The following is a 24,249-nucleotide window of genomic DNA, read 5'->3' as shown; positions in this document are numbered from 1 at the left end:
TGGAAGCATTGCAAATGGAAATTACATTTTGGGAAGTATATATGTCAATATGTAGCAAGAGTTATAAAGATAATCATATGATTTTGCCTAGTAATCCTACGTCTGGTGATTAAAAGCAAAAGATTCAGTGTATTTAATGAAAATTTACCTTAGAGGTGTGGTTTACGTAACAATAAGTTAAAAGGGAATGGTTTAATGTGTCTGTGTATGTGTTTATTCAGAGTAGGAACATGAAGATTATGAAGAAACATGGCAGTATATTTACATAGATGTAAAAATAGTATTTATAATTGTCACAACTCTGCAAAACATGTATAACAACAGAGACTCATTGAAAAACATTAAAAATGGAAACAGTCAGAATGGTAAGATTATAGATAATTTCCTTTTTCTTTTTTCCAAAATTTTATATCAGGACAACTTTTCAAAATCTTTTTAAAAGGTATATATTAAGTTACAATAAACCAAACCCGTGCATATAGACAGGCTCCAAACATTATTGAAATGTTTCTTGGGTATGTGGGGAGGCTGGTATAAAGAAAGGGGATCACATGAATGGGGGCAGAGGAGAGAAATAAGAAGATTAAGGCAGAGGAGTGAGGAGCTCAAGGAAGCAACAGCATCCCTTCACCTCCCTAAGGCGTCACTGGGCTTAGGATCCACAGTGGTGGAAGCCTCATGTCACAGCTGATGTTACATGAGGCAGGTGGGGGAGATGGACCACAGGCACCACTCCACCTTGTTTCCTTTACACTGTCCCTGTCCTGGGCCATGACACTGGCATGGCCTTGGGGCATGTGTGCAGTGGAAGGTTTGAATTTAGAATGGTGGCAGGAGATGAGACAACTATGTTTCTTCTGTGCACATATTTGGTTTCACAGACACATTAACCACAGGAGGAGGAGAAAAGGCCACAAGGTGTTGGGTTAGTATGAGTGGGGACAAAGGAACTTTTTTTTTCAACCAAAGAAAGCATCAGTATTGCAAAGACTTTCCGTGATTCCACACCCACCTCGAAAGCCCCCTCTCACCACAGGAAGTGCGCTGATCACTTGAGGAATAAAGGAGACTGAAAGGATCAGTTCCTCAGCCTCTCGCTGCACAGCTCATCAGGACCTCAGCCATGAGACTTCTCATCCTGGCCTTCCTCGGAATCTGCTGTCTCGCTGCATACACTGTGGAAGGTGAGTCAAAAGCTTATCTATGAGATAAGGAGCATCTACATATGCAGGCAGTGGCCACACATTTTGGTTTTGACTCAGGCTTTGACTGGAGTATACTTTCTCTGAGCTAAGCCTCAGGCTTTCCATGTGCAAAATGGGAATAATTTGACTCTAGGAGACTTTATAGATTTCGAAGATAAAACTTGGTTACAATCTGGGCTCCTATTTTTCATAATTGGGTGATTTGGGGTAAATTACTTCACCTCTCTGTGCCTGTGCTTACTTATCTATAAGAAGAATGTAATAACTGATACATTTACCTGGGATTAAAATGAAATAAATCTTATGATCACTTATGAGGTTTCCACACAAGTCCTAACTTCTTGATTAACGTTAGTTGTGGAATGCTGATGATGATTGTATATACCTTTGAAGCTTTTGCCTATTTAATATTGATCTTGATAAATTCTCAAAAATTTTGAGAGTTCACAAAGTGGGAATGAGGTAGATGGTTTATGTTCTGAAGCAAAACAATGTTTTCTATTAAAACAAAAATGACTGGTAGCTCATACATTTACACCCAGGAAATCAATTTTACATTAAATGTGTAAGATAGTCTGTTATTACTACTATGAATGTTGTTCCTGCTGATGATCAATTTCTTGAGTTTATAAGAGACCATAAGTGCTAACAAATATCAACGTCTTATATACAATCAAATAAACCTACAAGACATACCCAGATGAGACTTAGTTATACTGAGACTTACCTGAGCATTCTACACATATTTCTTAAAAGATCATTTTTTCCCAGCTGGTTGGAGTGTATTTCTCCTTGTGTCTCTGGCAACAAGAGGGAATATCCTTTGGGTATAATTAGTGTTTCAGTTAACTCTCCTTTCAACCTCCTAATCCGTAAACTTATTACTTAGACTAGAATATCTGAACCTGATCATGGATGCCAAGTGTGTCCATAAATAGAGATGGCAATGTCTGAAACTCCCTGAAATTGTGCCCCAAATTTAAAAAATATATATTGATGAAACAAAAACTTTAGGCCAAATGTTGTCTTAACCATGGCTGGCTGGCATTTGTCTGAGAAAACAGGCTGCCATTTGGTAGAAACCCATGTACAGGTAGGGGAAATAAGACTGAGGATGACTGTAGACACTTGGGAATTTCCCTCTTTCACTGCATTCAGAGACAGTTCAGCATTAAAAGTAAGTTGGCAAATGTAGAGGATTAAGAATGTGCAGGCTGGATATTGTGTGATAGAGAGGAGAGCTGAAGAGCAATGGTAGTGAACATCTGGTCAATTTCATGTTTATAAAAAGCCTTCTGATACCAGCAACACTATAGCTCAAACTTCATCATCATTGGCTATTATTTAAGATGCTTTTTTTGCTGAATATTTCTCTGAGAAATATTCTCTGAGAATAGTTGTTTCCCTGAATAGCAAATGCCAGTCTCCAGCTTAGGAGTAAATCAGCACTTAGAAACCCTTTTTAGATTTTAGAAAACCCTTACTATTATTAACTCTCCCAAGATATTTTCCCTTCTCCAATGTAAGATGTTCTCTAAACTTAGAAAGTTTAATCCTCCTGAGCCATTTCTATTGAGGATGAGTATTTAATGAACTACTTCCCTTACATATCTCACATTTTACCATTTAAAATAAGGACACCTTTATATATTCAGTCAAAAATGAGCTACCTCTCCCACATTTAGTGTTGCCTTCCCCAAATTACTCTTTATCAGATCACTCTTTATTTCACTTACAGCACTCTAACATTGATAGTATTAACAATTATATTTTATTTTTGTTTGTTTGGTTTTCTTTACCAGGTGTGGGGACTGAAGTCCTAGACAAGACCATCTGTGTGAGTCTGACTACCCAGCGACTGCCAATTAAAAAACTCAAGACCTACACCATCACGGAGCACTTCATGAAAGCAGTGATGTGAGTTGCCCTCACCCAAATCTGGGCTTGATGGAACACAGTATATAGAAATGTTGCCCTCCTCAGGAAAAATGTCAACAAGGAGGAAAACCTCAACATAGCCAATAGTCTTTCTGTTTTTCCATATGAACCATGTCTTTATGTAGCCCCAAACAATGTTTATGACAAAAAATTGGCAACCAAGTGAAGAATATCACCCTCCTTTCTACTTTATCTTAGCAGAAGAATCTAACTGGGAACCAGATGAATCATATGCTCAGTCCCGAGGGTTAGGTTTAGAGCTGGCTGGTTCAGATCAGGATTTGACCATAGAGACACACTGGTGTGGGATGCCTCCTTTCCCATCCTTCTCCTTCCCTGCCTTCCTCTGCCTTTATGGTGGGCTGGAGTAGAGTGCCATATTTTATCAGTTGCCATATCTCGAGGAATAGTGTCAACAACTAGCCTACATGGTACCATTCTCTTTCCAGGATCTCATTTTCAGAATAGTATCTCTTCCCAACACACAATTGCAACTTTACCCCAAAAACTAGGATAAAGAAATCCCCTTTTGTCCAGAAACTAAGATGAGTGTCTTTAGATTTGAAAAAGAAGATGATATGTAATAATTGGACTAGATGACCTCAGATGTCCAGTTTAATTACATCACCTGGTAGCAATGATGAGAAAAGGAGCCTGCAATTTATGCTGAACCAGGGATCTGGGTATTACCTGGAGCTACTTCTCCTTTATGGGAAAATAGATTGCAGAAGAAAGATTTTCATTTATGTTTTCCTGAATCTGAAAAACTGCTTTGTCCAGTCATTTCTGCACAAGATCTCTTATATATGATCTGATCTTAACTTCTGGTCCCAAGGCTTTGAGGATGTGACTAACTTTGTCTATTTTTTCTTTGCACTGCAGATTTATTACCAGACGTGGCCTTAAAGTCTGTGCTGATCCACATGTTGAATGGGTGAAAAAAGCAGTCCGAACAATAGACAAGTCCACCAGGAGAAATGTGAGCCAGACCAAGCCTACAGGAGCCCAACAATCCAGCAATACAGCTGTGACGCTGAGTGGGTAGTGACCCTCTGGCATCTTGTCCCCTCACTAGCTGTCCCCTCACAGCTCATTTCCCTTTAAAGCTCATGGACTAATTACATTATATTCACCTTTTATAAAAGTGCTGCATGAGTCAAATTATTTTTTTATACTTTTTTATGTCTTTCATATTCATTTAGATGCTCTTATTAATAAATATTTATTATTAAGAACAGTCCCAAAGTTTATTCATTACATATTGGGAAAGATAGTACATCATTTGTGTTCTATATCTGTCCTAACTGTACTTCGTTGATGGTATCCATTATGGGAGAGATTTTGGTCAGTGTTTATCAGAGATGAAAGCTATATTCATCATTCTTAGGTTCTAGAGTGAAATGGTTCTCTACACATGAGTCATAGTTGACACCTGTGATAATGACAATTTAATATCTATTTCAACCTGTCTTCATAATGGAGTTCTTTTTTTATGGAATAAGCAAGAAAACCATCCAGCAATTATTTGGTCTCCTTACTGAGGGCTCGCTACTCAACAGGTGGCTTCATTCAAGTTTGCTCTGGAGCAAACACATACCTCTGTGTTTCATTTGATCTCCTGTAAAGGAAAGAAAACAAATATAACTTGCCACTTCTTTCATTTGCCAAAGTAGCAAGGGTTAGACTTTTGATGAAAAGATACTTTATTCAAACAAAAATCAGTTCTCCTCAAATTGGGCAATGATCTCACTGTCTTTCTGTGATTTCCATAATTGTCACTACTCTAGTTATCATATAAGTCATGCTTTTTTTTTTTTTGCCAGTAAGGTTTTAACATCCCAAACTGTCACCTGCAACATTTTTTGAATGTGATCACAATTTGCCATAAAGTTTTAATTAAAGTTACTTCACCTAATCACTAAACACCCCAGATTCATGTCTTCCTGTTCTTATTAAATTGCTAATTTGATTCATGTTTAAGACTCTACTATCCAAGTAGCTGATGATGTACATGTTCACTACTATCTGACTTTAAATAGTTAAGAACTGCTCAGACCTTGATAACTTCAAGGGAAGAGAAAGGACTGTTTTCTAGTCCTAAGGGGACACTCAACAATGTCAAGTATTTTTAGAGTGTTACCTGAGTGCAGTTTGTTGGAATCAGCTTACTTCTAATCTCATCCAACCAGTGAACCACAGAGGAATCCATTAAAACACTGTCTCATAGTGAAAAATGGGGTCATCTACCCTTTCCTATTACTATTTGCCCACAATAATTTTCAAAGCTGGTTTTGAAGAAAACGCCTGTTTTATGAGGGGTGAAACATAGCAAAGTCAAGTCACAGAAGTTGAAAGGAAAGTTTCCTGAATGAACATGTACTTGCATTTCCCAAATGTCTCCCAAACCCTAGAGGTTTTCATGAGATAATAATAATATGACACGTGGAAGGATATGGGTAAACACATTTTACTAACATGGCACATTATCTAAGGTGGCTATGTGATGCTAAGTGGTTTCAACCAAATAGTGCACATAACTTTTAACTAATTGACTGGGTGTTTTGAATCATTTAGGTAGGACTTGTGTCTACTAACTATAATGCTGTGGTTTAATGGATTTCAATTCAATTCAAAGAGATAATCTAAGAAGAAGAGATCTCAAAATATTAATTTTTTTTAGTGGCTGGTGACCCCTCTTTTGTGCTCTAGTGTTGTCTTATACTTAACTTTAACTTAAAACTTACCAATTTATATTGAAATTGCTTATTTGCCTGTCTGTGCTTCCCCCACCCCAATCCTGCAGTTAGACTGGAAGCTCCTTGTGTGTATTATTACATCAGGTCCCTAGTGCCTAGCATAGAACTGTGTGTGGGGAGTCAATTGATATTTGTTGGATGAATGGGAGGAATAACATATATTACATTATTTCCTTCATTCTATTCTTTCATATTTCTAAAATTATATATAACACAAAATAAACTTTATTAACAGAAAGTTTAATTCAGCAAACATTTTTGGGTACTTGCTATAAGACAGACACTGTGTTAAGCTTAGTATACATCAAGATAAGTAAAACACCACTTCTGCTCTCCAGGAAATCACAGTCCAGTGGATGACACTATGATTTAAGAAAACCAATTGTAGTTGAGCGTTTGAAACAGGTAGGAATATGGGCATGCTCAAGAGAGAAGGGAATAATTATCCTGAGAATGTTCTCTAAATTTTTTTCTGAATTTATATATAATTATGAATGACTATAATTAATAAGAAATGGAGGATGCATCCTAAGTTGGTTTGAAGAAAGATGTTGTCACATATTTCTCTCTTCTCTAGGAAATTCTTCCACTGTGATTGTAATATTTGTATTCTATTCTTTCCTAGATATTTGATGTAACAATACAGTGAGTATACAACTGTTACTGCAGGGCTTCCCTGGTGGCGCAGTGGTTGAGAGTCCGCCTGCTGATGCAGGGGACGTGGGTTCGTGCCCCGGTTCGGGAAGATCCCACATGCCACGGAGCGGCTGGGCCTGTGAGCCATGGCCGCTGAGCCTGCGCATCCAGAGCCTGTGCTCTGCAACGGGAGAGGCCACAACAGTGAGAGGCCCGTGTACCACAAAAAAGTTAGGAAAAGCTCTGCAGAAAAGGTGATATAAACTATGCCTTTAAACCTGAGAAGAAAAATGCCAGGATGAAACAGTAGGGGTGGACACTCCTGCCAGAGGGAACTGTGTGAATGAGAAAGCACAGAGGCAGGTAAATCAAGGCCTGTTCAGGGAAACTGCTCAGTTTTGGGGTGGCTGGGGTATAGAGCTCAGAAAGCACAGAGGAAAGGAAGCCAAGGCTAGATTGAGATCACACAGAGTGCCATGCCAAAGGGTGTGATTTTAAATAGCGGGTCCCAGGGAGCAGCATAATCAGATTTGACTTGGAGGAGGGCAGAAAATGGTTGAGGGTGGAGGGGAATAGTGAAGTGAACACTGAGTCGGATTGGAAAAGATGGGTCCATGCTGGAGGATATGGTGGCCTGAATTAGGTTGTAGCAGTGAGGGACCTGAGACAGAATTAGAATGGCTTGGTTATCAACTGGATGTGGAGAATAAGTTAGTTGGAGGAGTTGAAACTGTGCTGAGGTTTCCAGCTTGGGTGGATGGTTAAGAAACAGCACAACTGATTGGTAAGATTTTAGTCTAATTTCTGGTGTGGTTACTAATAGACTCTAAAGAAAATAAATAGTACCAAGGAAGAGATGCAGAGAAGGAGGAGGTCTGAAAGACTAAAAAAACTGATTATCAGCCTTAATACTCAAGTAATTCAGATTGAAAGCCCAAACTACATTTCTATCCCTGTTTGACAGACTATCTTTTCACAAGGATGAGGTAAAAATAAAACTGAGTATCTGTGAAACTTTATGCCCCTTGGGGAAAAAAGGTACACATAAAGGGAATACAGTATCCACTGGGTGAGTCACCAGCGTTATTTTAAGAGGGATTTGTCACATGGCTGTGAGAGGCAGAGAGGAGCAAAGATATGAATCCATAATGAGAGAAAAAAGAAATGAGGTGAAAGAAAAGGTTTTGTGTGGGAGTTAGGAGTGCTCAAGCATGACAGCAAGGTGGAGTTTGATGAGAGAAGTCGAGGGAGAAGGCCAAAGGGATTTTTTTCTTTCTTTGGGAAGAAGTAGTAAAAATTGGGACAGACTCCTGAGAGTGGAAGGCCAGAGCAGTGGCCTGGAATTATTATTTTGGAAGCTAGGAAGGAAATTTAGAGGAATCTCTGCTGAGAGAATGTTGCCCCCCCCCACTGCCACCCCCTCAATCCTTCCAAAAGAAATTTCAATCAAATACAAGTAATATATGTTGATTTCCTTTCACACTGTGTTGCCTAGAGTAATTGCTAAGGCTGTATAATTTGCTTCCTCCTGAAACTTGTGATTTCTCTCATCAAGGTGGAACTGCTGAATGAGATATTTGGGAAGAAGTTTCACATTATAGTGTACGGAAACAAAAGGCCACATGGCTAGACTGAGATGATCTTAACCAGAAGCAACAGATGCTGTATGAGGGAAGAGTGGACTCCCATTTCTCTGAAGCCTGGGTAGGGGAGATGGGTGGGTGGACAGATGGATGGGTGGGTGGACAGATAGATGGGTGAGAGGAGTATTGGCAAATTAACCTGTCATAAGCAGCGGGTGAAAGAGAAGAGAAGAATAGTCATGTGCTCTATCTCTCTTTCTCTCTCTCCCCTTCTTACTCTCTGGAGTAGACACTGGTGTGGTAGTAAGAAGTGTAGCTCTGCCTGGTATACATTTGTATACTGGCTTTACCACTTACTATATAGGTGACCATGGGGAAATTCTTCAATTTCTCTGTGCCTTAGGTTGTCTCACTTATAAAATTAGAATAATAATAGTGCTGAATTCATAAGATTATTGCGAGGGTCAAAGCACTTAAAACAGAGCCTGGCACATAGTTAAGACTCAATAAATGATAGTTTTTATTATCCCTAGTGGATAGGTTGGAATGGGAGGTGGTAAAATGGAGGGTAGATAAAAAAGGGAATAGATCAAGCATCTATAAGATTTCCTGTAGGCTTACATTTACTGGTTGATACTTCTGTCTTCACCATTTAGGCAAAACTGGGTTTAATTTTCTATATTTTCTAAATAATTGTATTTAACTCATCAAGTCATAAAGTGTTCTATGGAATATTTGTACCATGAGAGCCTCCATTTAAAAAAAGATACTATAGTCAAATGTATTCAGGAAATGATCATACCATCCTCCTCCTGTTGGAGAATCATGGTGACATAGCTTGTCAAAGTCTCTGAAAAGTACTATGAAAAAGATAGCCATTTAACCTCACTTAGCTCTGTGTGCCAGCTAAGAATTGTCACTTGCCATCTGCCTCTACAAGAATTAAGTCACTAGCCACTGCAGTGCTGACCTTCAACACACTGTGAAAGGAGTTCAGTGTGGAGTTCAGTGTGGAGATCAGGAATGAGGCACTCTGCTCTGAGAAAAACTGGCAGAACAGGCCTTCAGATAGATATTTTCAGGAGATTTTATGAGCCCAAATTCTTGCATCTTCTCATATCCAGAAAAGCACTAAAATCATTAACGGAGATATCTGCTCCTTGTGACTAGCAGCAAGCCTCTGCCAAAATGTGTGCCTGATTGCATGTATCCCCTGCACCAAAATCACATATACACTGACCCCCAACCCCACCTCTTCAGAGCAGTTTCTCAGAGCTATCTGAGAGGCTGTCTCCCAGGCTATAGTCCTTATTTTGCCCCAAATAAAACTTAACTCACAATTCTCATGTTGTGCGGTTTTTTTTCTCAGTTGACAGGTGTTTCCTCAAGTTAATCTGAGTACAAAGCTTCTTTCCATATACCATTGATAAATATCCCAAGAACATCTATTGAACATAAATTCCTCAAAAGATTGAAGACCAAAAATCTCTCATATCCATAATCCCAAAAGAATAAAACCGTAATCCATCAATAGCATCAATACAATTGGAAAAAGGAATCTGCTCCGTGTTCCCTCACTTGTATCTCTGTAACCTGTTGGAGCCTGGAGTCCCATTTTTGGAAATGTCTGATGTTCTGGAGTGTGTTGTGTGGGTGTGCGTGTGTTCATATAAGGTGCTCACAGGCTCTTTGGTTCCTTTATATTGTTAATTAACCAGGTACTGCCTAAAGTATCTACCTACTAGCACTCACTGAATACCTACTATGAATGAGAGGTCATGCTAACTATCAATACTTTGAAGCCAAAGTAGATACGTGAAAGGTTCTAAACTTTCCTCTTTTGGTGGCTTTGCTTATGCACTTCATTGTGCCTGGAGAGTGACATTCTTCCTCCTCTTTCTATTTCTCCAATCATCAGTGTTCATCTCAGGTACCACTTTCTCTAAGAAGCCTTCCCCTCTCCTTCCAACTGGATCTGATCTGTGGCTTCTCTGAACCTTCAGAACTTTCTTATGACATTCATTTTACTCTGCTATGAGTTGTAGATATTTATGAACTACTTATCCCTCAAAAAATTGGAACCTTTGGCAGGAGGGACTGTATCTTATTCGTCCCTGTATTCTCTGTAGCACCAACAACAGTTCTTTCCCATCCTCTGAGCTCAACATATAGCTGCTGAATTAGAACTATTAAAAGAAACATAAGGCATAGTCACCATCACTTAAGGTATTTAGTATGTGGTTGTGGAGATAATACCTACACATGAGGATGTAATAACAACAGAAGATAGAGGTGAATGATAATTGCCTAGTTAATGGAATGGATGGAAGATGACAGTATGTTTCTTTCAAAGAATAAACTCCACTTGACTGGTAAGGCTGCCTGACATTCTGTATTGGGTGCAATCTTGAGGCTATTTCCTGGCTCAGTGGAAGGAGTGTTGTGATCAGTTACTGATGTCTGCCTTGTGTTATAAACTCACTAGTGGTGGCATGCATTTAGATGATTTGATAATGCTGGTAAGGTCAATGGTGTACGGGTTTCAGAGAAAGTGCAGGTTACTGTGTGTTGACTGCAGTAAGTCAACAAAAGCTTGTATGGGTAAAAAGACTTCAACTTGGCCATGGAAGATGAGTAGCATTTAAAAGCCAAAGAAGAGGAGTACGATGGGTGGCTGAGACCATCTGGATAGTCTGTATATGTGACTGAACCTCATTAAAGCCTTTATATACATTTTAAGGTTCTGGCGGGCAATGCGGAGGTCTGCTCATCTTGCAGTGCCCAAGACAATCCTGCTGTGTGGCTGACAGGGTCTTGGTGCTCTGGCTGGGTGTCAGGCCTGAGTCTCTGAGATGGGAGAGCAGAATTCAGCACATTGATCCACCAGAAACCTCCCGGCACCATGTAATATCAAACAGTGAAAGCTCTCTCAAAGATCTCCATCTCAATGCAAAGATCTCCAGCTCCAGCTCCACTCAATGATCAGCAAGCTACAGTGCTGGACACCCTATGCCAAACAACTAGCAAGACAGGAACACAACGCCACCCATTAGCAGAGAGGATGCCTAAAATCATAATAAGTTCACAGACACACCAAAACTCACTATGGGACATGGCCCTGCCCATCAGACAGATAAGATCCAGCCTCATCCACCAGAAAACAGGAACAAGTACCCTCCACCAGGAAGCCTACACAACCCACTGAACCAACCTTAGCCACTGGGGGCAGACACCAAAAACAATGGGAACTATGAGCCTGTAGCCTGCGAAAAGGAGATCCCAAACACAGTAAATTAAGCAAAATGAGAAGACAGAGAAATACACAGCAGATGAAGGAGCAACGTAAAAACCCACCAGACCAAACAAATGAAGAGGAAGTAGGCAACCTACCTGAAAAAGAATTCAGAATAATGATAGTAAAGATGATCCAAAATCTTGTAAATAGAATGGAGAAAACAGAAGAAACATCTAACAAGGACGTTGAAGAACTAAAGAGAAAACAAACAATGAAGAACAACACAATAAATGAAATTAAAAATTCTCTAGAAGAAATCAATAGCAGAATAACTGAGGCAGAAAAACGGATAAGTGACCTGGAAGATAAAATATTGGAAATAACTACCACAGAGAAGAATAAAGAAAAAAGAATGAAAAGAATTGAGGACAGTCTCAGAGACCTCTGGGACAACATTAAACATGCCAACATCCAAACAGTAGGGGTTCCAGAAGAAGAAGATAAAAAGAAAGGGACTGAGAAAATATTTGAAGAGTTTATAGTTGAAAACATCCCTAATATGGGAAAGGAAATAGTCAATCAAGTCCAGGAAGAACAGAGAGTCCCATACAGGATAAATCCAAGGAGAAACATGCCAAGACACATATTAATCAAAGAGTCAAAAATTAAATACAAAGAAAAAATACTAAAAGCAGCAAGGGAGGGCTTCCCTGGTGGCGCAGTGGTTGAGAGCTCACCTGCTGATGCAGGGGATACGGGTTCATGCCCCGGTCTGGGAAGATCCCCCATGCCGCGGAGCGGCTGGGCCCGTGAGCCATGGCCGCTGAGCCTGTGCGTCCGGAACCTGTGCTCCACAACGGGAGAGGCCACAAGAGTGAGAGGCCCACGTACCGCAAAACAAAACAAAACAAAACAAAAATAATAAAATAAAATAAAATAAAAGCAGCAAGGGAAAAGCAACAAATAACAGACAAGGGAATCCCCATAAGGTTAACAACTGATAATTCAGCAGAAACTCTGCAAACCAGAAGGGAGTGGTAGGATATATTTAAAGTGATGAAAGGGAAAAACCTACAACCAAGGTTATTCTATCCAGCAAGGATCTCATTCAGATTCGATGGAGAAATTAGAACATTTACAAACAAGCAAAAGTGAAGAGAATTCAGCACAAACAAACCAACTCTAAAACAAAGACTAAAGGAATTTCTCTAGGCAGGAAACACAAGAGAAGGGAAAAACTTACAATAACAAACACAAAACAATTAAGAAAATGGTCGAAGGAACACACATATCAATAACTATCTTAAGTGTAAATGGATTAAATGTTCCAACCAAAAGACATAGACTGGCTGAATGGATACAAAACCAAGACCTGTATATATGCTGTCTACAAGAGACTCACTTCAGACCTAGGGACATATACAGACTGAGAGTGAGGGAATGGAAAAAGATATTCCATGCAAATGGAAATCAAAAGAAAGCTGGAGTAGCAATTCTCATATTAGACAAAATAGACTTTAAAGTAAAGACTATTACAAGAGACAAAGAAGGACATTACATAATGATCAAGGGATCAATCCAAGAAGAAGATATAACAATTGTAAATATTTATGCACCCAACATAGGAGCATCTCAGTGCATAAGGCAAACGCTAACAGCCATAAAAGGGGAAATCAACAGTAACACAATCACAGTAGGGGACATTAACATCCCAATTTCGCCAATGGACAGATCATCCAAAATGAAAATAAATAAGGAAAAACAAGCTTTAAATGATACATTAAACAAGATGGACTTAATTGATATTTATAGGACACTCCACCCAAAAACAACAGAATACACTTTCTTCTCAAGTGCTCATGGAACATTCTCCAGGACAGATCATATCTTGGGTTGCAAATCAAGCCTTGGTAAATTTTTAAAAAATGAAATTGTATCAAGTACCTTTTCCAACCACAACACTATTACACTAGATATCAATTACAGGAAAAAATCTGTGAAAAATTCAAACACATGGAGGCTAAACAATACACTACTTAATAACCAAGAGATCACTGAAGAAATCAAAGAAGAAATAAAAAAATACCTAGAAACAAATGACAATGGAGACACGACAACCCAAAACTTACAGGATGCAGCAAAAGCAGTTCTAAGAGGGAAGTTTATAGCAATACAGTCCTATCTCAGGAAACAAGAAACATCTCCAACCTAACCTAAAATAATTAGAGAAAGAAGAACAAAAAAGGCCAAAGTTAGCAGAAGGAAAGAAATCATAAAGATCATATCAGAAATAAATGAAAAAGAAATGAAGGAAACAATAGCAACAATAATAAAACTAAAAGCTGGTTCTTTGAGAAGATAAGCAAAATTGATAAACCACTAGCCAGACTTATCAGGAAAAAAAGGGAGAACACTAATCAATAGAATTAGAAATGAAAAAGGAGAAGTAACAACTGACACTGCAGAAATACAAAGGATCATGAGAGATTATTACAAGCAAGTATATGCCAATAAAATGGACAACCTAGAAGATATGGACAAATTCTTAGAAAAGTACAATCTCCCGAGACTGAACCAGGAAGAAATAGAAAATATAAACAGATGAATCACAAGCACTGAAATTGAAACTGTGATTAAAATCTTCCAACAAACAAAAGCCCAGGACCAGAAGGCATCACAGGCAAATTCTATCAAACATCTAGAGAAGAGCTAACACCTATCCTTCTAAAACTCTTCCAAAATATAGCAGAGGGAGGAACACTCCCAAACTCATTCTATGAGGCCACCATCACCCTGATACCAAAACCAACAAAGATGTCACAAAAAAAGAAAACTACAGACCAATATCACTGGCAAACATAGATGCAAAAATCCTAAACAAAATACTAGCAAACAGAATCCAACAGCACCTTAAAGGGGTCATATACCATGATTAAGTGGGGTTTATCCCAAGAATGCAAGGATTCTTCAATATATGCAAATCAGTCAATGTTATACACCATATTAACAAATTGAAGGAGAAAAACCATACAATCATCTCAAAAGATGCAGAAAAAGCTTTTGACAAAATTCAACACCGATTTATGACAAAAAACCTCCAGAAAGTAAGCGTATAGGGAACTTACCTGAACATGATAAAAGCCATATATGACAAACCCACAGCCAACATCATTCTCAATGGTGAAAAACTGAAATCATTTCCACTAAGATCATGAACAAGACAATGTTGCCCACTCTCACCACTATTATTCAACATAGTTTAGGAAGTTTTAGCCACAGCAATCAGAGAAGAAAAAGAAATAAAAGGAATCCAAATCAGAAATGAAGTAAAACTGTCAGTGTTTGCATATGACATGATACTATACATAGAGAATCCCAAAGATGCTACCAGAAAACTACTATAGCTAATCAATGAATTTGGTAAAGTAGCAGGATACAAAATTAATGCACAGAAATCTCTTGCATTCCTATACACTAATGATGAACAATCTGAAAGAGAAATTAAGGATACATTCCCATTTACCATTGCAACAAAATGAATAATATACCTAGGAATAACCCTACCGAAGGAGACAAAAGAACTGTATGCAGAAACGTATGACATTGATTAAAGAAGTTAAAGGTGATACAAACAGAGGGAGATATATACCATGTTCTTGGATTAGAAGAATTGATATTGTGAAAATGACTATACTACCCAAAGCAATCTACAGATTCAGTGCAATCCCTATCAAATTATCAATGGCAGTTTTTACAGAACTGGAATAAAAAATCTTAAAATTTGTATGGAGACACAAAAGACCCCGAATAGCTAAAGCAGTGTTGAAAAAGAAAAATGGACCTGGAGGAATCAGGCTCCCTGACTTCAGACTATACTACAAAGCTACAGTAATCAAGATGGTATGGTAGTGGTGCAAAAACAGAAATATAGATCAAGGGAACAGCATAGAAAGCCCAGAGATAAACCCATGCAGATATGGTCACATTATCTTTGATAAAAGGAGGCAAGAATATACAATGGAGACAAGGCAGTCTCTTCAATAAGTGGTGCTGGGAAAACTGGACAGCTACATGTAAATGAATGAAATTAGAACACTCCCTAACACCATACATAAAAATAAACTCAAAATGGATTAAAGACCTAAATGTAAGGCCAGACACTATCAAACTCTTAGAGGAAAACATAGGAAGACCACTCTATGACATACATCACAATAAGGTCCTTTTTGACCCACTTCCTAGAGAAATGGAAATAAAAACAAAAATAAATAAATGGAACCTAATGAAACTTAAACACTTTTGTACAGCAAAGGAAACCATAAACAAGACGAAAAGGCAACCCTTAGAATGGGAGAAAATATTTGGAAACGAAGCAACTGACAAAGGATTAATCTCCAAAGTATACAGGCAGCTCATCCAGCTCATTGTGAAATAAACAAACAACCCAATCCCAAAATGGGCAGAAGACCTAAACAGACATTTCTCCAAAGAAGATATACAGATTGCCAACAAACACATGAAAGGATGCTCAACATCACTAATCATTAGAGAAATGCAAATCAAAAGTACAATGAGGTATCAGCTCACACTGGTCAGAATGGCCATGATCAAAAAATCTACAAACAATAAATGCTGGAGAGGGTGTGGAGAAAAGGGAACCCTCTTACACTGTTGATGGGAATGTAAATTGATACAGCCACTATGGAGAACAGTATGGAGGTTCCTTAAAAAACTAAAAATAGAACTACCATATAGCTCAGCAATCCCACTAATGGGCATATGCACTGAAGAAACCATAGTTCAAAAAGAGTCATGTATCACAATGTTCACTGCATCTGTATTTACAGTATTCAGGACATGGAAGCAACCTTAGTGTCCATCAACAGATCAATGGATAAAGAAGATGTGGCACTTATACACAATGGAATATTACTCAGCCATAAAAAGAAATGAAGTTGAGTTATTTGTAGTGAGGTGGGTGGACCTAGAGACTGTCATACAGAGTGAAGTTAGTCAGAAAGAGATAAACAGGTACCGTATGCTAGCACATATACATGGAATGTAAAAAAAATGTTTCTGAAGAACCTAGTGCAGGATAGGAGTAAAGATGAAGGTGTAGAGAATGGACTTGAGGACATGGGGAGTGGGAAGGGTAAGCTGGGATGAAGTGAGAGAGTGGCATGGACATATATACACTACCAAATGTAAAATAGATAGCTAGCGGGAAGCAGCCACACAGCACAGGGAGATCAGCTCAGTCCTTTGTGTCCACCTAGAGGGGTGGGTTAGGGAGACGTAAGAATGAGGAGATATTGGGATATATGTTTATGTATATCTGATTCACTTAGTTATACAGCAGAAACTAACACACCATTGTAAGGCAATTATACTCGTACAGAGTTGTTAAAAAAAAAAAGGAGAGCAATGATGTAAGCAAAAAGGAGTGGAGGTATAACAGACCAAGATATTTTTGTTGGTTATTTGATTAATTTGCCTCTCCCATTAGACTATAAGCTCTTTTAAGGTAAGGCTGATTTTTGCTCCACTCAGGACTTTATATCAGTGTCTGGCCGAGTGCCTGGGACAAAGCAAACACTCAACAAATACGTGCTAGGTAAGTACGGAGTATAGCCAGGAGATGAGTAGGAAAGGAGAAAGGAGAAGCCGTGAAGGATACACAAAAATGTGACTTAGGAAATATTCTTGAAGCTGAAGAATTAACTTTATTTTGTAGTCATTTTGAAGAGTTGGGATTTTTTAGGGGACACCTTGAGTTCCATTGGGATCTCAGTGGTATTTGGGTAATATATCACAACCAAATTAATATAATTTATTTAGAAACATTTTCCATGATGGGCCTCTTCACAGTATCATATACCTGTACCTTCACCAGTAGGAGATGCAAGTCCCAATGAATTGTGGACATCTAAGCAAATCTCGGTCTGTTCAGCTGAGGTTGAGTATCCTGTGTGCCTCAGGTGTTCCATGGACAGACTACTGTCTCCTCCCACAGACCAACAGACCATTTGTGAGTGGGCTGCAGACCAAGGCCACACAGTCATGAGCAGAGAAACCTGTAGCATGAATACTGTTCTCTGTCCTCCTGGTACCACTAAGGGCAGCTCCATTTGGGAAGAAGATTCATTTCATACCTTAGGATAACTACAGGAAAGAGCTGTACTTTTGGCCTTTGAGGCATAGCCACATCAAAGTAAGTTGAGAGAAAAAATGGTTATTTACATGTAAGCCATTAACTTTCCACCTGGACTAAATATAGGCCTTAGTGTTTATTCTTCATTGTAAAGAGAATAGGCAAACTGATTATTAGTGTAGTGTCGTGATTGTTTTAATTATTTTCTGTGATTATTTTTGTCTCTTGATTGGAATTCCCCAACTTATTATCTCATTATAGTATTCAAATTTTTGGGGATGTTTGGAAACAATTGTCTTGGGTCAATTCCAAGGAATTGAAGGAATCAAGATTATTTAAATATTTTGATTGACAACAGCAAAGGAACATAATGGTGAGATTGGCTGCATTTCATCGAGACCAACAATCCTTTGATATTTGTTAAAGGAATCATGTTTTGTATGTTTGGATTAAAACTTATAGTTATAGGATTGAATGTGAGTATACTAAAAAGTTTACATCCCATATAATAGATTCATAATGTTTAGTAAAGAAGACATTGGAGATGAACGTTAAATTAAAAAATGAGTTACTTAGTGCAGCTGAGGTTGTTTCTTGATCTGCATAGTGAATACACTCATGTGTTCAGATCATTAAATTCTCTTAGCTGTTAACTTATGTGTATTTTTTGATATGTGTGTTATACTTCAATAAAAATTTGAAAGAAGTCATTGCTTAGTTAGCTCTCTCTTCATCATGTTTAAGGCTGGAATCCATTAAGAACACAGCAGAGTTAAATTTGACAAAATACAGAGGTAGCAGATTATTTGAAAGTTGGAAGATTTAGGGTGGCTAGTAATGTAGGAAGTTAGCTTATTTCTCACCACATTCACCTTGAAAAATTAATTTCATAGAGTTGATATAATATTAATCATAATCACCTGTGTGTTTCCAATAATGAATAACTTCATGGCTAAAGGTGAAAGATTAAGAGTTTGGAAATCTTTTTCCTCTTAACCAATGAAGTGTTTCTCCATCTATCTTGTCAAAAGCAAGATCAACAAGCAGAGGAAAACTACATAAAAATGAAAAGATCCCAGTACACCCTTGATGTACACCCTTGGCACATTATCTTGATGCCTTGAAAATAAGAAACAACACAAAATATTTCTGTTTACATATGTCCTTTTAGGAACATTTTTACTTGCATTATTCACTGGAGCTGTAGTCAACTCTTCAAAATGACTACAAGATAAAGTTAAATCTTCAGCCTCAAGAACACTTCCTAAGTCATGCTATCATTGTCCCAGGCATCACTTTTCCTTTTTGTTCCTTTCTTTTCTCTTTGACACTAACTAATATCCTCAGAGCATCCTGGAGTCATCACTGTGTCCACAAGTACATCTGTATATTGGGAAGATTTCTAAGCTATAAAGGAAGATATAGAAAGAAGGAAACATTAAAACAAAGTCTCTTGGCATTGAAATGAGCTTAGATGTAAATAAGTAGTTTATCCTTTCCTTGATTACACTTTATGCATACAACTTTTGAAAAAACCCACAATTTAAAAAGGTACGGCTATCCTGTGATTACACTAATATAGCATGCAGATTGCTATGAAGACGTGTAGTAAGTGTATTTGCTCTGGAGGAAGAGAGAGATTGTGATGGATTGCTGTCATCTGTCTTACATATTCCTACCCTTCTAATCTTGACGTTAAATTGGAGTTATGTAAGCGTTGGGATTTTTAATTTTTCTGAAATGTGTTTATTTCAGCTTATGGAACAAGGGGGTTGAATTCTTTAAAACTGAAGCAAATGTGAAGAAGCCAAGATATTGCAGCAACATCTCTTACTTTTGTATTACACAGATCTTGCTGACGTACAAAGACTCAAGGAATTCAGCATGGTGATTAAGACCGTTAACTCTGATTTAAGAGGAACAGAATAAATAAAACTTTGTTCTATGGGATGTGATTTAACTCCTTTTCTTGGGAGGCTCTCTTGGTTGGAGTCAGGCAGCCCCAGCCTTGAATTCCAGCTTATGTGATCAGTGTCTGTATGACCTTTGATAAATGCCTAAATCTCATGAGCTTCATTGTTTTCCTCTGTAAGTGACCTAGGTCACATGGTGTTTGTGGGAATCAAATGAGATTCAGCGATGAACAAAATAGACAAGAGACTAGATGCTTGTTTTCATTGAGCTTCCTTTCTAGGCAGGGTGGTGAGGAGACCACACACACATACACACACACACCAATCAAAATGTGTAAAAAGATGATAAGTGCTATAAAAAATAAAGTGGATAAGAGGATAGTAATGATATGAGGGGACAGGGAATGAGTAATGGTGTTCTCCTTTAAATATGATGTAGTCAGGGATGTCTTCTTTGATAAGATTCAGGAGACCCAAGTGAAGTGAGAGTGGCAATGAAGATACCTCAAGAAAAAATATTACAGGCAGGGTGAAGGGTTAATGCAAAGGCCCTGAGGCAGGAGTATGACTGATGTGTTGAAGAGCATCAAGAAGACCTGTGTGGCTGGGACTGAAGAATGAGAAGGGAATAATAGAAGGAGAGTCAGGGACCTCACAGAGCAGAGCATGCAGCACATCGTTGGCCATAGAAGGACTTTGGATTTTATTCTGAGCAGAATGAGGAGCCATTAGAGATTTTTGAGCAGAGCCCTTATGCAATTTGTTTTTTATTTTGAAAGAATTCTTCTGTCAGTTGTGTAAAGACTAGATTCTAAAGGGTGGAAACAGATTTCTGTTAAGCTTTTAAAGTAATTTACACAAGAGATAGTGGCTGCGTGGTCAGTAGGAGAGGTAGTAAAAAAATGGTCATACTTCAGATATTTTCCCATATTTTTAACATCTTTGTTGAGGTATCATTTATATACCATGAATTTCATCCATTTAAAATGTATAATTTTTAGGGCTTCCCTGGTGGCACAGTGGTTGAGAGTCTGCCTGCCAATGCAGGGGACACGGGTTCGAGCCCTGGTCTGGGAAGATCCCACATGCCGCGAAGCAACTAGCCCCGTGAGCCACAATTACTGAGCCTGCGCATCTGGAGCCTGTGCTCCGCAACAAGAAAGGCCGCGATAGTCAGAGGCCTGCGCACCGCGATGAGGAGTGGCCCCCACTTGCCGCAACTAGAGAAAGCCCTCGCACAGAAACGAAGAGTCAACACAGCCATAAATAAATAAATAAATAAATAAAAAATTAAAAAAAAAAAAAAAATGTATAATTTTTATTAAAAAATTATAGATTTGTGCAAGCATCACCACAATTCAGTTTTAGAACATTTCCATCATTCCCAAAAGATCCCTCATTGCCATTTGCATTTAATTCCTGCTCCCACTCCCACTAATGATGGACATTAGTCATTACTTAATGACTAATATGAATAATACACCTTTGAATATTTATACATGAGTCTTTGTGTGGACGTATGCTTTCATCTTTCTTGAATAGATACCTAGGAGTGGAATTGCTGGATCTTATTGTAAGTTTATATCCAACATTTTAAGGAAGTGAAAAACAATTTTCCAAAGTGACTGTGCCATTATATATTACCATTAAATTATGTGTGGGGATTCAGGTTTCTCCATATCCTCACCAAAACTTATCATCTTTTTTATTGTAGCTATTCTAGTAGATATGATGTAGTATCTTGTCATTTTAATTTGCATGTCCCTAATGACTAATGATATTGAACATATTTTCATGCAATTATTGGCCATTTGTATATCTTCTCTAATAAATTGCCTATTCAAATCTTCTACTGAGTTTTTAAGTGGTTTACTTTCTTCCTTGTTACTGAGTTATAAGTGTGCTTCATATATTTGGGACACAAGACCTTTGTCATATTTATGCTTTACGAATATTTTCTCTTAATCTGTGGCTTGTCTTTTAATTTCTTAAAGTATCTTTTGAACCATAAAAGTTTTAAACTTTGATAAGGTCCTACTTATTATTTTTTATGGATTGTGCTTTTGATTTCACATCTAAGAACTTTGGGTTCTTTTTAAAGGTAAATCTAATAGGATTTGATGATGGATTGCATGTTGGGTATAAAAGAAAAGAAGAGTCAAAGATGACTGATCCTTTTGTTCTGGGCAATCAGAAAAAGTTTCCATTTATTGAGTGAATAAAGACTGGAGGAAGAAAAAGTTAGGGAGTGGGAATCACAAGTTGTTTTAACCAAGTTAGATTTAAGGTTTTTATTAGACATCCAAGTAAGGATGTAAAGGAGACAGATTTAGAAACTTAGAGTTCAGCTGTTTGAGATAAAATTTCGAGTCATCCTCATAAATATGGTATTTAAAACCATGGTCCGTGTGATGTTACTTAAGGAGTGAATGTGAGTAGAGAAGAAAAGACTTCCAAGGACTGACTTTTGGAGGACTTAAGATAATAGCAGTCAGGGAGAAGGGAAGAACTCAGAGTGGAGATTGAGAAGGGGCGTCAAGTATGTCAGATGAACCATGAGAGTGGTGCTCTGGGGGACATGTGAGGAAGCTGTTTCAAGAAGCGGTGAGTGACTAGTCAAAGTGTGCAGATACATGAGGGCAATAAAACTGAAAAATTGGTTAATGGATTTGGCAACATGGAGGTGGCTGGTGTTATTGGTAAGAACAATATAAATGGAGTAATGAGGACTCAATCTGACTAGAACAGTGAAAGGGAGAATGGAAGGAGAAAAAGTGGAGAGTGTGGTTAGGAACAACTCTTAGCCATAAGGAAGAGATTAGCCATAATGAATAGCACAAAAATGGATGGTAGCTGGAGGGAAATGTAGCACCAAGGGAGGTACTACATTCCTTCCCTCCCTCCCTCCATCCCTCCCTCTCTCCCTCCCTTCCTTCCTTCCTTCCTCTCTCCTTCCCTCCCTCCCTCCTTCCTTCCTCTCTTCCTCTTCTCCTTTCTTCTTTTCCTCCTTTCTTCCCTTCCTCCCTTTCTCTCTCTCTCTTTTTCTTAAATTTGGGAGATATTACAACAGAAAGGAAAAAATTAATGCAGGAGAGAGAGGAGATAATTTCAGAAGTGAGATTCCTGAGAATGTGAGAGCTAAGTTCCAGTGAACAAGTGTCCATAAAAAGGAACATGGATGGTTGATCCATTGTAGATGAAAAAAGGTAGAGTGTATAAGGACCATTGTATATGGCTTGGTAGATTTGGTGATGGGAGTGTGGGGAAGCTTGCTTCTGATTGGTCTTATGTTTTTCATGGCCACCAGCTGAGATGAGAAAGGAAGGGAAAGATAATGTTAGTTTGGGGAGAGAAAAGAAAACATAAAGTTGACATTTAGAAGAATAGAAGAGTTACTAGACTAGAGAAATATGATGAAATTGAAGGAGTGAAAAAGAAGTAAAGGAGTTTTGGTGTATATAAGGGAGTGATAGCAATGATGGACTATAGAATCTAAGCTGGAAGTGAGGTAAGTGAGTACCTTAGGAAGTGATAGCCAGTGGAGAGGAAGTTAAGTCAATACATTTGGGGTCATAGTGGAGTGGGGTGAAAGAAATTTTGGAATCAGGATACTAGAATGAATGAGATACAAAGATAGGATATGATGGCCAGGAAACCAGCATAATGGATGAGATGTCATAATTAGGTGATGACAGTATCTAGGGTATGGTCATGGGCATAAGAGCCTCAGGTATGGTGTAAAATATGGGAGGAGAGCAGGCCAGTATTTGAGAAAATAGTCCACATGGGTATTGAAACCAGCAAGAACTATATAGCACAAGACACAGAGAGACAAGCGCTGGGTGTGAACATTTTCAAGTACTGAAGGTTGGGATTCTTTAATTCTGGAGAGGACTGCAACAAAGAGAGGTATCTGGTAGTATTGTCTCATGATCTTATCTTCAGAGTCTCTGTGTAGAGAAAAATAGAGGTGAGGGAGAAATAGTGGTTTGGAAGCAGCAATAAAATGCAAGAAGGATGCTTAGAATCTGTCTCCAGACCAGCTGCATTTGTAGTGCAGCAGTCAAAACGGCCATCGTGTGCCTGGTACAGAGCAGGTAATCCAAGAATGTCAGTTACTTTTTCATAGTCAGCAGCAGAGGTTTTCAAAACCTGCATGTCTTACTTTTTAAATTAATTGTTATTTGGCTTAAAGTCTGTAGTGGCTTGGAATTTTCAGTGCTCTAACTTCACTTTTAAGGCATATTAATGTTTTGGTTTGTCTTAATGGTCCTAAAAGTTTCTTGGAACACAGTGAAAGACATACACACACCCTCAAGAATACTCAAAAAGCAACTGAAAATGTCACTGTCCCTCAGAGTTACACATTTTGGAGGTAAAATGGTGGCTGAAGTTAGTTGCCTTTCTTTGGTTATGAACTTGTATTTTCTCTTTGTGAAATTATATAATTGTTAGAGGGTTTTAAAACCCATGAATAAGGCTCTTTTTTTTCTGTATCTGCTAGTACTCAGGCATCATCAGCTTTTTAGGTCTAATGTAGTCCCAGTAGCATGAATCCTGACTCTTGACCTGTACCTGTTAATGCAGCACCCAAACCCCTTACAAAGTCCCTCTGACTCCCCAAGAGGTCTCTTACAACTTCCATACAAGTCCTGCTCCTACCTTGCTGGGGCCTCTGTTGCTGTAGGAGCTCATCTGCCCTTCTAGCCAGTAGAGCTGCTCATCCAGGGTGTTGAGGTGTGTGTTCTGACCTGAGTCCTGTCTCTTGCTTGTCTCTGTCATCCCGTGGTGTAGGTGACTTACCTAGGCGCATGATGCTCTTTGGCTGTAAG

At 38.5% G+C, this 24,249-nt stretch overlaps 1 protein-coding gene across 1 annotated transcript; it reads left to right on the top strand.

The window, feature by feature from the left end:
- Positions 1-1,123: 1,123 nt before the first annotated feature.
- Positions 1,124-4,188, top strand: LOC132483316 (lymphotactin-like). Its single transcript, XM_060088595.1, has 3 exons — positions 1,124-1,184; positions 3,008-3,122; positions 4,026-4,188. Exons 1-3 carry the CDS (start codon positions 1,124-1,126, stop codon positions 4,186-4,188), a joined length of 339 nt encoding a protein of 112 aa, XP_059944578.1.
- The last annotated feature ends 20,061 nt before the right edge of the window (positions 4,189-24,249 follow it).

The sequence above is a fragment of the Mesoplodon densirostris genome, chromosome 2, assembly GCF_025265405.1.
Source record: "Mesoplodon densirostris isolate mMesDen1 chromosome 2, mMesDen1 primary haplotype, whole genome shotgun sequence".
Lineage (NCBI taxonomy): Eukaryota > Metazoa > Chordata > Mammalia > Artiodactyla > Ziphiidae > Mesoplodon > Mesoplodon densirostris.
This window is presented reverse-complemented; position numbering and strand designations above follow the sequence as displayed.

Bases quoted from the DNA above. Each gene is read 5' to 3' on its own strand.
- LOC132483316 (XM_060088595.1), top strand. From the start codon at position 1,124: ATGAGACTTCTCATCCTGGCCTTCCTCGGAATCTGCTGTCTCGCTGCA. The intron at 1,185-3,007 runs GTGAGTCAAAAG...TTTCTTTACCAG, and splicing joins CGCTGCATACACTGTGGAAG to GTGTGGGGACTGAAGTCCTA. The intron at 3,123-4,025 runs GTGAGTTGCCCT...TTTGCACTGCAG, and splicing joins CACTTCATGAAAGCAGTGAT to ATTTATTACCAGACGTGGCC.